The 14,769-nt window shown below is 47.6% G+C and overlaps 1 protein-coding gene across 1 annotated transcript; it reads right to left on the bottom strand.

Annotated features, from left to right (window-relative positions):
- Positions 1 to 367: 367 nt before the first annotated feature.
- Positions 368 to 4,208, bottom strand: LOC119357317 (FT-interacting protein 4-like). The gene has a single exon (XM_037624315.1). The coding sequence runs from the start codon at positions 4,038 to 4,040 to the stop codon at positions 915 to 917; it is 3,126 nt and encodes a 1,041-aa protein (XP_037480212.1). The 5' UTR covers positions 4,041 to 4,208; the 3' UTR covers positions 368 to 914.
- Positions 4,209 to 14,769: the final 10,561 nt, after the last annotated feature.

Here is a 14,769-nt window from a genome sequence, read left to right as displayed (position 1 = left end):
GTCGCTTTACTTGAGCATTCTACAACTTTGGATAATCCGAGTGGACAGCCAGATCAATGGAACCGTTCATGCATATGCATACACACTATATATATGTGCCCACTTCACCACTTGATAAAGAAAAAAAAAGAGAAATGATTGGACAATGGAAGGCCCTACTACCGTACCACTGTATATGTATAGGAGGCACCGCCACACCCACCTTTTGTGCCTAATTAATCTAATCTCATCAGCTGCCTCCGTGGAGTTGGATCCTTCAAGAGACATGCTAATTCGAACAAGGATTAGGACAAGCTACTTTTAGAATGCTACTCGTATATACTCCACCTTGATGCTGCATTCTGAATAAAATAATGGAATATGAATATGAATGAAACAACAGTCGTCCAACATGGAATACACTGCTAGCACAGTGAGGCTTTATTTATTCCCGTTAGCTTGGTCGACCAACTTTATTCCGCACGCTACACGTATCCAAAGAAGAAGAAGAAGAAGAAGAAAAAGAAGAAGAAGAAGAAGAAGATGATGATGATGATGATGAAGATGGACACCGTCCATGGTGTCTGACTAACTGGTGTAGACACAGACAAAAGTGAAACAAAAAAAATATGCACACCGCACCGACAAAAGCACGGTATGGAATGTAGTGGAACAAAAAATATGTTGGATGAAAGCAATGCCGCATCTGCCGCTTTGTTCTCTCCCTTTTAATTATTGATGGAGACGAAGCTTCCGAATGTTCAGAGTATCTATCCACTCCATTCCAAGCTTTGTTATTTTTCAAGGTTCTCTGATCACACAGACAAAAGTGATCGATTGTGTAGTGTAGTGTAGTAGTAGTAGTAGTGAATATATATGTACTGTAATTAATTTAGATAACCCTATGCAAAAAAACAAGAGAAGAGAAGAGGAGATCATAGGAGCATGTCACCCTTGGCGGGGAGGCGCTTGTAGAAGTTGAATGGCACGGACGGCTGCTTGCTCCGGAAGCGGGGGTGGCGGAGCATGTAGAGCCCCAAGACCACGGCCACCACCTGGAACGGCGTGATGTAGAGCACCACCGCGACGATGAGGGAGAGCGTGATGAAGATGGCCGTGGCTCTGGGGTCGCGCCAGCTGAGCAGCGACTGCGCGCGCTCCCCCTGCATGGCCAGGTCGCCCACCACCGTTTGCACCCGGCCGGCCACGCTGCGCAGCCGGTCGTACCGCATCCGCACCACGTCCGACGGCTTGGACGTCGGGAACGTGTCGAACTCCTCGTCCAGCTCGTCCGGGTGCGCCTGCTCCGCGTGCGACAGCACCGTGTCCATGTGCGGCGGCTTCCGAGGCCGCCGCCGGTAGTTCCACACCCCGATCATGAACAGGTACAGGAACACCGTCGGCAGGATCAGCTCCGGGTAGCACACCAGTATCAGAAACAGAACGTGCACCAGTATGGTCGTCAGCGGGTTCTTCCACTTGCAGATGCCGTCGAACCACTTGCCGACCGCGACCACGCCGGAGAAGAGCGACGTGATGCGGTAGAAGTTGGCCTTGCTCCGCCGCAGGCTGAACATGTGGGAGTCGACGTCGAGCATGTACTCCACCACCTCCCGGTGCAGCGGCGGCTCCGACCGCCCCAGCCGCGTCGCCACCATCTGCATCGCCTGGAACCGGAGGTAGTCCAGCTGGAGCACGGAGATGGGGTTGCTGTAGTGCATCTTGGGCAGCAGCGGCCGCCCGTACTGCGCCAGCATGTTGGCCCACGCCGTGCACGTGAACCGGACGGCCAGGTGGAGCTCACCGGTCTTCTTCAGCCCGCCGGGGGTCAGCGCCATGAGCGGGTAGTAGTGCGTATACACGCGGTCGGACTCGAGGGTGGCGAGCCTGACGCGCACCTTGCCGATCCTCTGGTCCTTTCCGTCGCTGTGGTGGAGGTGGTTGTTGTCGAACACGGCGACGGTGATGACGGTGCTCAGGTCGAACACCTCCCAGGTGTACTGCTCGTTCCACGCCGGCGCGGCGGTGCCCAGCAGCGTGCGCGTGCGCACCCACTTGGACCCGTACTTGGCCACGCAGTAGGCGCTCTTGTTGCCGCCGAGGCCGCGCGCGCTGAGGATGCCCACCTCCAGCACGCCGATGGCGCTCTTCCGCAGCTTCTTCGCCGCCGGCTGCAGGTCGCTGCTGTAGTGCGTGGACTCGTCCAGCACGTGGTACGCCGTCTCCAGGCTCATCCTGAGGTGGATCTTGCTGGCGAAGGTCTTGGAGTGCTCCCGGTGCTTGGTCCCCGTCGTCGCCTCCGCCGCCGCCTCGTCCACCGTCATGCCGCGCGACAGGTTGAACCACTTGGATGGTATAGACTTGGCCAGGTCGTTGCGCGGCACGTACGGCGACGCCACGGGGATGATGATGCGGCCGATGGGCTCGTCGCGCCCGGCGGCGACCTTCTCCTCCACGGTCACCACCAGCGGGTCCTCGAACGGCTCGCTGGCCACGAACATGAACTCCTCGTTCCACGCCTGGTTCGCCGACCCCTGCGGCTGCCCCGGCCGCGTCCGCCTGATCTGGCTGCCCATCTGTATCTTGGCGATGGTCGGCGCCAGCGGCCGGCCCTTGTCGGCGGCGATCAGGTCCTGCGCCGCGATGACGGACACCTTGAGGTAGATGAGCTTGGGCGAGTAATACACCTTGGAGCGCGTGTTGGTGAGCCCCTCCCGCGAGAGCGAGTGCGCGTCCGAGTGCCACGCCTCCGGGAACGCCTCGTCGGCCTGCGTGCCGATCCAGACGGCGAGCATGATCTCGCCGAGGGGGTGGCCGTGCCGGAACCGCTCGCCGTGGGCGTCGGCGAGGCTGTACCACTGCGGCGCGAGCGGGCTGTCGGGCGGCAGGCGGCTGGGGATGTCGGACATGTCGAAGACGACGCGGCCGACGAAGTCGTCGCGGAGCGTGTCCTTGTCCATGACGATGACCTCGAGCTGGCTGGCCTGCAGGTGGGCGCCGGAGAAGGCGAACGTCTGCCGCCACACCGGGTTCTGGTTCTTCTCCAGGTGCCGCGTGACGCCCTTGAAGTTGCCCAGCTTCACCTCCACGTACGGGTCCAGCGCGCCGGTGAGGTCCATGGAGGGCAGGTCGCGCGCCTTCACCACAGTCACGTAAAGGTACGACATCGGCTCCACCATGTCGTAGGTGGACGCGATCTTGGCCGTCCCAGAGCGCGGCCCCATCTTGGCCGGCAGCGGGGGCTTCGTCTCGGTGAGGCCGTACTGCGAGCCCGGGGGCGCTGCCTGGGCAGGCCCGGCGGGCTTCGGCACGACCACCGTCTGCCCCGCTGGCGGGGGCGGCGCCGCCATGGCGTGGAGCGTGTGGCGCCGAGGCTCGTTGCCACCACCACCTGACGAGGCCGGAATGGAGCGGAACTCGCGTGTGTCGTGGCCGCTCTTCCCCTTGGTCTCTGCCGCCGGCCCTCCCGAGGCAGAGGCAGCTGCGGCTCCTGCGGGCGCCTCGCCAGAGAAGACGTTCCGGACCATCCTCTCGGGGTCCAAGCTGGCGGCGGCGGACTGGGAAGGCTGCTGCTGGTTCTGCTGCTGACCACCGCCCGTGTCCATGGCCGGAGCAGCAGCAGCATGGTCCTGCGCGACGCGATCGCCGTCCCGCCCGTCGGGGACGAGGTAGAGCCGGAGCGCGATGTCCCCGGAGACGCGGGAGAAGAGCCCTCTTTTATCCAGCGGGAAGCGCTGCAGGAAGGCCTCGTCGGGAGAGCGAGCGACGGACTCGCCGGAGACGCGGACGCGGCCGAGGAAGACGTGGGGGCGGAGCGCGTTGTGGTCGTTGAGGCTGCGCTCGTGCTGGACAGACACGTCGACGGTGAGGGCGGCGAGGCGGGCCGGGTCGCGGACATCGAAGACGAGCGTCTCGTTCCACTGCGGGGAGAGGTCGCCGGGCCGGGTGGCCGTGCGCTGGCGCTGCCCGTCGAACTCCACCTCCACGAACGCGTTGCAGCCGGCCGCGCCATCCTTGGCGGACAGCTCCGCCGCGTCCGCGACCTCCACGGCAAGCTTCATGGTGGCGGCGATCGGGCACTACTGTGGATGGCTGGCTAGGCGGTGTAGGACGGCCGGGGTTCAGTGCGGCGGCCGGCCATGGATGTGCTCTGCTGCGCTCTGGCTCGGTTGGTAGGTGCTCTGTTTTGGGAAAGAAGCGAAGAAGACGGGCGCGTGTCTCGTAATAGTGTCCCACTATTTATAATACCGATAATCTTGAGGGGTTGGTTGTTATTTTATTTTCTTTTGGCCTGGGCGGTGGTATGTAAGATGGGCCCACGGGTCAGACCAATGTCGACGATCGTCGGCGGGGTTTATTGGTTGCTTTGGTTGCCGTCACCATATATCTTTGGGACAATTACATTTGAGCCCCTAGCTATGTCATACCCGTGTGTTTTGTTCCTAAATTCAAAAAACCCTCGTTTCTGCCCTAGCTCGTTTGCTCTTCTTATGTTTTTGCCCTTTGACCGTTTGACCGTAACTTTGAAAACTTCATAACGAATTCATACTAACTCAGAAAAATGCATATAAGATATTAAAATGTCCGGAAAAATATCACCTATATGTGCATGTCATTTGCATTCATGACAAAAAGGGCATTCATGACAAAAGACATCATATGAGCTCAAACTGAGATAGGGACTTTTCAGTATTTTTGTCATGAATGCAAATGGCATGCACATATAGGTGATGTTTTTCCGATCATTTTGATATCTTATTTGCATTTTTCTGAGTTAGTATTAATTCGTTATGAAGTTTTCAAAGTTGCAGTCAAATGGTCAAAGGGCAAAAACATAAGAGGAGTAAACGAGCTTGGATAGAAATGAGGGTTTTTTGAATTTAGGGGCAAAACACACGGTTGTGACATAATTAGGGGCTCAAATGTAATTGTCCCTATATCTTTTGCACGCGCTATTCATCCATTTGTAGTTCTAAATGAACAGCACTTTGTATCCATATGTAAAATAGCTGCATAGCTTTTTTTAGGGGAACACACTTCACTTCATTGATCAATAACCAAGCTCACATCGTTAATTAGGGAATCATAGTTGCATAACAGGTCGCTATGATGATTGTAACACTAGATTACCACCTTAGGACATCTCTAGCCATCCCAAAAGTTAAATATGAGGGCTAAACTTTTAATTTTGAGGAATTAAACGCCATCTACCGCATCTTGACAACGTTTAAATCCCCCCAAAATATGGTCTAGGAGACGCAAATCTTATTATAAATAGGGAAGAGCTCGCGCCTCCGTCACCCTTGTCGCTGTCGGTAAATCCCCAGCACACCCTGCTGCCCGTGCCGCCTCCCCTATCACTCTCCCGCCGTCTCTGAATAACATCTAGCTTTTACGTAAGGCTGGATCTCTCAAGATAAAACGTAAGACTGGATATATATGCCATAACATTCCAAAAAATGTGTATTCTTGTGTTTTTAATTAAAATCATCCAAACTATGGGTGTCCTAAAGTAGCTGGTTTCTTCTTTAGAAATGGTTGGTTTGGTGAGTTGAGAAGAGAAAAGATGACTTTTGCGTCACTCGGTTTCGCCATTCCTAAACTGAGTCTGATTGCAAATTCTTGGTGCGATAACTATGATCTTTGTTGGGAAGTTTGTGCATGATTTGGTGATGTTTATAATTAGTCCTATTAGCTAGATTTATATCCTATCTTCTGGGATGGGTGACGTCAATTAGCCATTGTATCAATAATCAATCATGGAGCATATGAAAATAATAATAATGGGGCACGTACATATCCATATGTCCGCTTGGTAGGTGGGCATACCGTGCTATCATACTTATACCATGCATGGTCTCTACCTATTATTATTATTATCATCATGGGGAGAAATGAACCAATAATTCTATAGAAAATGGGATGGTGATAACTAGGGGTCGGATGTCAAATGTAGCACATCATATCAATAATTATTAGGAGATGTGGCCCCAATCTCAATACAAATAATCTTCCAAACTCAAAAACTAAAAGAAAAATCATATAATATATTGATCATAATAAAATAAGAGAAAGGTTGGTTAATTAACGTCGAACTACTGCCATGAGCAGCGAAGGACTTAAGACGGCACTGATAATGTATGGAGTGGCACCAAGAAATTAAGTGTTAGCAATGCTCAACCGACACCTACGATACCAGACACACCTTCTTCTTCTTTTTAAATACTCCTCGGCCGTCTTGATTTCTTGTTAAAATTGCAGTTACCCGCGCATCCTTCTAATAGTTATATGAATTAATGCAAAAAGATAAAATAGTAGTTACATGAATACATATTTAATTATGTAGCTATCCATGAATTGAGGTACTCACACCACTGTTTTGGTATTTAAAATTTAGGAGGGTTGGTATTGGGTCCTGGAAATAATAGACAAAACAATTTATCAAATCTAATCTCATGGAAAGTTCTTCGTTACTATGGCAACTATGTTATACACCGAATCAGTGAATCACACAGCAAGCATGATCAACCCTCCGCGATTTCTAGTATGTCATGCACAGAATCTCCAGAAAAAATAACATTGTGTTTTTCTTGTGGTGTAACTAAATAATGTCTAGCGTTTACAAAGGACTCGACATATATGATATATTTTTTTTGCAAGGTTAAACTTGTGTTTTTAAAATTATGCAAACTATAGTTGTCCAAAAGGAACTGCTTCTATTTTTATAAATGGGTGGTTTGGTGAGTCGGGAAGAGAACAGATGACTTTTGTGTCACTCGATCTTGCCAATCCTAAATGGTGTCCAATCACAGATTCTCGTTGCGATAGGACTGTGATCAATCTTTATTGGCAAGTCGATGCTTGGAGAGTTTACACATGCATGGTATGGTTATTTTTTGGAATTATTATTATTAGCTTGTATTTTATCCTATCTTTTGGGATTGGGCGGCGTCAATTAGCCATACTATATATCAAGTATGAATAATGGAGCACCTACATACATATCGTCATAATCTCTATATCAATATATATTTTTGGTGGTTGGATATAGCACGTGATCATGTGTATAAGAGCATCTCCAAAAGATGCACTAGATAAGCCGCGCTAATCTTCAAGAGGAGGAGGACACCGCAATGATCCTAGCTATGAACGTCAACAAAAAGCCAAAGTACGGTGTTTGATTTTCGGTCGTCAGAATCTTGGAGGGAAAGGATCGATGCCCACAACAGATTGATGATGAACTATTTTGTGGAGAATCCCACATACCTCGAGTCCTACTTTTGGCTCCGTTTTAGGATGAGCATCGAGTTGTTCAAACACATTGCGGGGAAACTGGCGAGCCATGATCGGTTTTTTCAGCAAAGGAGGAATGTCGTTGAAGAACCCGGGCATAGCACCTTTCAAAAGGTGACCGCCGCTTTGCGTATGTTGGCATACGGTATTCTGGCAGATCTAGTTGAGGACCAATTGGCCATGGGTGAGTGTCAAGTCATCATGTGTGTCAAGCGCTTTGCAGTTGGAATTGTGCAAGTGTTTGGGTCGGAATATTTGAGAGCTCCCAATGTTGAAGACAACGCAAGGCTTTTGGAGATGAACAAACTCGCAGGTTCCTAGGTATGCTTGGCTCAATAGATTACATGCATTGGAGTTGGAAGAACTATCCTAAGGCATGGCATGGACAATTCCACTGCAAGAAAAAGGGTTTCACTATAATTGTTGAAGTGGTGACCGATCATCAGACTTGGATTTGTCATGCTTTTTTCGGAATGCCTGGATCTTGCAATGACATCAATGTTCTTCAACGGTCACCACAAATGAATAGGACTGCAAATGGTGAAACTCCACTGGTGGAGTTTGTCGCAAATGGCCATACATACAACTATGACTACTATCTTGCGGGTGACATCTACCCAAGGTGACAAACATTTGTGAAGCCGTTGACGGCATCGGAAGGTAAGAAAAATCTTGATTTCCACAATGCTCAGGCAGCGGCTAGGAAATATGTGGAGAGAGCTTTTGGGATTTTGCAATCCCAATTTGCTATTGTGAGAGGACTGGCTTGATTTTGGGATCAAACGATCCTTTGGTACATCATGAACGCTTGTGTGATCAGGCATAACATGATCATCGAGAACGAGCATGGGCAAGATTTAGACTATTCCCAGTATGAGTTGATGGGATATCCCGTACGAGTGCGGAGGAGGGCTACGAGGGTGAGCCGCTTTGTCGCCTCCTATCATGCGATTCGATGTGCCGAAACACATGATGACCTTCAGAAGGATCGAGTTGAGGAGTGGTGGTCATGTAATGGGCGACAAAACTAGTTTGATGTTCTATGTTTGTTGTATTTTGACTATTTGTTGCATTGTTCATGAACTATTTATTCTATTGAAGATAAACTATTTGTTTGAGTTGTAATAATAATTGAAATATTTATTGTTGATTTATTTTGTGTGTGTTTGATCTTCTTGGTTCTATGTTGAGTGTGAAATGTTGTTTGTGCTAGGGGCGCACGCTGTAATTTAGCGCGCCTACTGAAGTGCTACCTGTGGCGTGCAATATATAGCGCTTCTGCTAAAGCAAAACACTAGCCCGGCGTGCTAAAACACTTTCTTGGCGCTGCAAAAAAATTAGTACGTCGCACATCCGCGTGTCTGTTGGAGATGCTCTAACATGCATGGTCTCAACATGTTATTGTCATTATCATTCGGAGAAATGAAGCAAGAATTCCATGGAAAATCCGCATTTGATAACTAGGGGGGCAGATGACAAACAGAACACATCATATCAATTGTTATTAGGACATGTGACCCAAGCTCAATAAAATTAATTGTCCAAACACAAAGGTAGCTTAAACTAAAAGGAAAACTGAATATAACCTTAGTCATAATAAATCATATTAAAAATATGATTAATTGAATCGACCAATACTTCCATGAGCAGTGAACGACAAAAGACGACGTTGATAATATATAGCACCAACGTATTGAGTTTTGGCTCAACCGGCTCCTACGATGCCAGGCACTTTTCGCAACCTACCTAACAATATAGAATATGAGGTATAGTATATATTACTTATCAACAACCTTAATCTTTCGTACCATTTTCCTCTCTAAATCACATATGTTGGCCCTTAACGCTATCTTTCATTTGTTGCCTTTAGTAATATGAGTCTCAGTTATCTAGCCACACATGAATTATGCTAATCACACTCCTAAGAGTGTTTTCATATTTATAATACTGATTATTTAGGAGGGGTTGGTTGGTATGCATTGGCAGAATAGTAGAAGAGAAAGAAGAAGCAGGCCCATGGGCCAGAGGAATAATTGGCAGCAAAGTCTCGTCTCTTGGTTGGACGTGCTAGTAGCGGCCGTTGGCTTTGGCTTGGTCATGTCCTCGTCATGTCGCTATGCGCACTCTATCTATCTATCTATTTGAAAGTAGTATACACCTTTTTCATGTCTTCTATTTTCTAAGCAAGGCCTAGGGTGCCATCACATAGAGGAGAGGTGACCGTTGGATGGGAAAGATGAGGGAAGTAACAAATAACAAAGGGCGTTTGAATAACACCTAACAATATTTAATCAAAATACACATAATAGGTTACTAATGGAATAAATAATTTTGGTATTACGCTAAATGATTTTTGACAATTGTCCCAGAGAGCCTAAGGTTTATGTTCACAAGTAAAAGTAAGGTTTCCTCAAACAACACAACTACTATTGGACGTCTGTTTACCAAAAATAAACAATCTACACACTGCTTGGGTCACTATGCTAGTTACAAGGAATACCGGAATTATAGCCAACAATAGTCCGATGGCATCTTGCAAGTGGACAAGCACATAAAAAAAATTGTTGTATGGTTTCATTGCACCAACAAGGCGGACACTTATTTTCACAGCGCCCCCTCGCTGAAGCATACAACCACATTGTACTATGCTAAACTAGTAGTCGCAAGACAATTTTGATCCGCATAGAATCTTAATGTCCCAAAGGAAGTTAGTTGATATATCCACGACAATATCTCTAAGTTTTGTATAAAAATTCTTAGCAGCACTTCATTTCTACGTATGGAAAATCTTTCTTTTCCTTTATTGGTAGGGCTCAACACCAACGAACTTGTGTCTTTACCTAGTAGAAGGCGTTGTCAAGTTGCTGAAGAGCTTGCCTTTAGTGGTCGGTCTCAGTAACCATGATGAAAATCCTTGTCTTAGACATATCCTACCAGATGTGGCAAGGACAATGTGAGGGTGTTTATTCCTTCTTTAAACCATCAGAACGAAAGAAGATGACTACTAGGTTGTATGTGTTAAATTCATATGTTGCAATGGCTCTACCAAATTTGTTGATGACTTTTGTTTTGTTGGCTACCATGAATACTAATAAAAATAGTTGTGCACACCAAAATAATACAGAGACCTGGAGTTTCAACCCTTCGTTGATGCCAGATCGGACATCATCGAAGTACGGAGGGACAGGAGAGACATTATTCAAAGGGAAAAGTATATTTTTTGTCCCTCTATTCTTTCGAAAGTCTAGATTTGATCCTTCAACTCAAAAACCGGCAAAACTTAGTCCCCCAACTCTTCAAACCAGACAAGTTTACTCCTTCGCCTCAGCTGACCCGGTATGTTGCTGACTCAGCCCGGTTTTGACCAGTCTTCGCTGATGTGGCAAATTCCCCTCTCCTGCTTTTGCTATATCTTTTTCCTCACATATCTCTCTCTTTCATGGGCAGTTGATCGAGCAGCTCGTGTGCGCCTCTGCACTTCTGCCACCGGCACTACCTAATCATGTCCGGCTACGCCACACCGGCAAGGAGCACACCACCGGCACCACCGGACGAACCTGGACGTCGTGGCCGGCACCCCAACCTTGTCTCCCTCGTTTGCTATTGCTCCCAGCCTCCCAGGACCAAGAGCGGCTTCTCGTCAAGATCGTGCATGGCGCCACCAGGGGCCTCCGGCACCTGCATGAGGCGGTGACGCGGCGGCGATCTACCGCGACATTCCAGCGTGACGCTTAGTCCGTTCATTCTCCTCGTCTAGGCGGAACAGAGCTGGGAGCGAGCAGGTTAGAGAGACATGCATGGATAGGTGGGAGGAGCTGGCCGGTTGCTGGGCCGGGGAGATGAAATACAGTGATCCCTACAGGGCTGAGGCGGAGCTGTGCATGCGGCCAGCCGCCAGCGGCGACGACGCGGCTCCGGAACAAGAGCCACCGCTGCCCTCCTCCACTTTGCCATGCCAACGGTCACTACACCGTCACAGTGGGCGCGCCCGTCGTACTACTCGAGCTTGCGGCCTTCCTCCTGCCGTCAGGCACACAACGCGGTGGCTCACCGCGAAGTCTTGCAGTGGGGCTTGAGGAGTGCTAGGTACGGCTGCGAGGACGCGATGGCTCACATGGTGAGCAGCCTCGCAGCTGACGGTGTTTGGGCGACGCACGCAGCAAGAAGTATCAGCGTGCAGCTAGCACCGCAAGTGTTAGCATAGCAGACAGGGTGACCATTGGACGGCCGAGTGCAGCTCCAACTAGCACGGATTGGGCAGACTTGGGATGATAATTGAGGCACAACGGGTCAACGTCTATGGCCAGCCGGGTGTGGCTGCTCGGCGTGCTCAAAGGGAGCACGGCCAGGGGAGCAACAGACCGGTGCTCGCGAGCATGGCTTTCAGGGCCAGGCGACGGCCGCCTCCACATCATGAACCAAACCAGTCAAATCAGGCAAAACCATGCCACGTCATCAACAAAAGCGGTATGAAGGACTAAAGATATCCGGTTTAAAAAGTTGGGGTACCAATGATTGCTGGTTTTAGAGTTGAAGGACCATTTCTACACTTTTAAGAGAATTGAGGGACTGAAAATATACTTATCCCTTATTCAAATGCACCATCAAAGCCACCACCTAGGCTATGCCGATAGAGAACCTAAACCTAAGGGAAATGGAGAGCTACTAAAACTAAAATTAACAGAGGGACAAATACTTGTTCCTCTGTCCATTTGGGGGAGAGAGATGATACGAGGCGGCAGTGTGGAAGATGCCCTGTGTAGCGGCTAGGGGTTGGAGAAAGGAGACGGGCAGAGTTTTCATAACTAAGCATTCGTTTTGATTTGAACAAATGAATCACAAACAAGGTCGGATAATAAGATAATATTGCATTTTTATCATTTCGGTGGATATATCTTATTTACTCAAAAAGAACACAAGATTCCATGTTCCACTTTTCTTCCCACCACCCATTCATATCAAACCTTCCATTCTCCACTGACTTTTGTTCTCCATCCTCTTCTGTCTGTCAACAAACAATTTTTTGGTAAGCCAATATACCAAATCAATCTATGGTATATAGCAATAAATTCACGGTCCATAAGCAAATTATTTCTTATGGTAAAATCTGATGCTGGTCAAACATTTTCGTTAAGTCAATAAGTAGCAATAAATTCTCAATTGATCGGCACGTATCAGATTTATACAGAAGATTAGTTAGGAGAGGGACATGATCCACAGAAGATTAAGGTTGTTGGTTAAATATAAAGTCCGTTGATATATTATACATCAAATGACTTCTCAGCTGCTGCTAGTTTAAAAAAAATGATAAACACACACACACACACACACACACACACACACACACACACACACACACACACACACACACCAGCTGACGAACGACGACGATGGCCATTGATTAGCTAGCTTGGCTCCATTATGCGTGCTGGCACCCTTATAGCTAGCCTAGCTAGCTGGTATAGTACGTACTTAGCGGTTGGTCTGGCCTGCATCTGGACCAGCGCATGACTACATGTCACGAAGGATCCAAGCAGCGGGGGGTGAGAGAGCGACGTGTCAACTCCATCGATCGATGCATGATGCAAAATGCAATGGAGGGCAGGACATGGCATGAATTGATTCGGCGATGACGGCAGAGGAACCAACCACCATACAGCCAAGACGGATGATGCTTCAGTGCCTTCCTACCTTTATGTCTATGACATGTGCACCCAACAGGTGGCTGGCCCACATGTCAGTGACCCAAAGACAGGTGCCTTTAAGGCATCGAAGCTAAGTCCGCCAAGACAGAGCAATGCATGCAGCCAGCTGAGGCGACTACTCTACATACTTCTCAGTCCTCGCACGCATTTTCTTAAATATATATATATATATATATATATATATATATATATATATATATATATATATATATATATATATATGACAAATTTTATCTACAAGCAGTGGTAGTTACCACCTAAGTGCTGGCCTTCCACGTGTCCTACTGTATTTAAACTAAGCGGGTTCGTGAATAGCCAAGGATCCACTATTTTACAACTAACTAATTATTTTTTAATCAAATAGATAACGAGTGACTTGTTTCAACAACCTCCTAGTTTGTTGCAGGCGTCAAAATTTAAACACATAGAGCCAACGTACTCAGCTTTGTACTACACGTGCAGCCACGGAATAAAGAAACAGAATACCTTTTCAAGGCACTATAGAGTTTTTTTTTGCATCGACGGCAATATAGAGTATATGCACTTCATTGTGAAAGGAGTATGCAGTATACCCCGCAAAAAAAGAAGTATATAGTATGTCTACATCTATGTTTCCCACATCTATGTTGTATAAGTGGGAGTATGGAACGTGGCATGCGGAAGTATGTAGAATATTCCTTTCTAACCGGAGTATAGAGTTTATATATACGTCACCTTGAAAGGAGTATGGAGGATGTCTCCATCTATTCCATCGTTATAAAGTTTACAACCATGATACATGCATGATACTATTTATACATTTATGCATATCATAGTCGATCAAGCACCTATGTACCTGTAGGGATGTGCCCTTGTAGTTTCTTTCATCTAATGTGCCATTGTAGCTCACTAGTCTATATTGTTTTTCTTTAAGTATGTCTTACAAAATTGTATGGAGTATCTGCAACATGTAGTATGGAGTATCTCATTCGCAAGGAAAAGTATGGAGTATGTACTGCATAGTTGTATGGAGTATATATCATACAAAAGCAGTATGGAGTATATATCATACAGAAGCAGTATGGAGTATCTACAAAATGTGGTTTGGAGGGCATACGGAAAATAATGTACATATACATGTCACACGTGATGGCTACAAATTTGGTTACAAATTGTACTATTATATAGTTCATAGATGAATTTACGGACTCAAGAGCATGGCACAGATGTGCCAATGCCAACGAGATTTGCATGAAATTATGGCGGATATTGCCGTCGGAGCATGTCTTCACCACACATGCGTAGGTGCCGGATTGCCACTCTCGCCGCAGTCGCTAACCATAGTCACGCATCAAGTCCATGTTGGGTCAGCCTTTGCAGATGGAATCATCGTTCTGGCCGCCTCCCTGCTGATACTCCTCTTCACTTCTTCAGCCATCCCTGATAAAAAGATCAGGCGAAGTAACAACAATTAGCATTCAACCGGGATTTCTACCTCCAATAAATACTTTCTAATTAGTTTAGATACACCCAGCCCAAGAAAACCAATCGCGTGTGCAATAAAATAAAGAAACAAGGACGAAACAAATATCAATTGGCCTCACGCATGCATGGAACCACCGATGTGATGCCGTGTACCTTCCTTTTTGCAGATCCAATTCTTCTCACGCGGATTTAGAGAGAGAGAGAGATCTAACCGTATTGCCTTATCCAGAGTCAGCGTGTATACAAGACTGAAATATATAAATGGCAAGAGAAAAGGTGGGGCGTCCCAGAAAATTCGGAAGCTCGGTCCAACAAACTGATCGGGCAT

The sequence above is a fragment of the Triticum dicoccoides genome, chromosome 2A, assembly GCF_002162155.2.
Source record: "Triticum dicoccoides isolate Atlit2015 ecotype Zavitan chromosome 2A, WEW_v2.0, whole genome shotgun sequence".
NCBI lineage: Eukaryota > Viridiplantae > Streptophyta > Magnoliopsida > Poales > Poaceae > Triticum > Triticum dicoccoides.
Note: the sequence above shows the minus strand (reverse complement) of the source record. Positions and strands in the feature narration are given on the sequence as shown.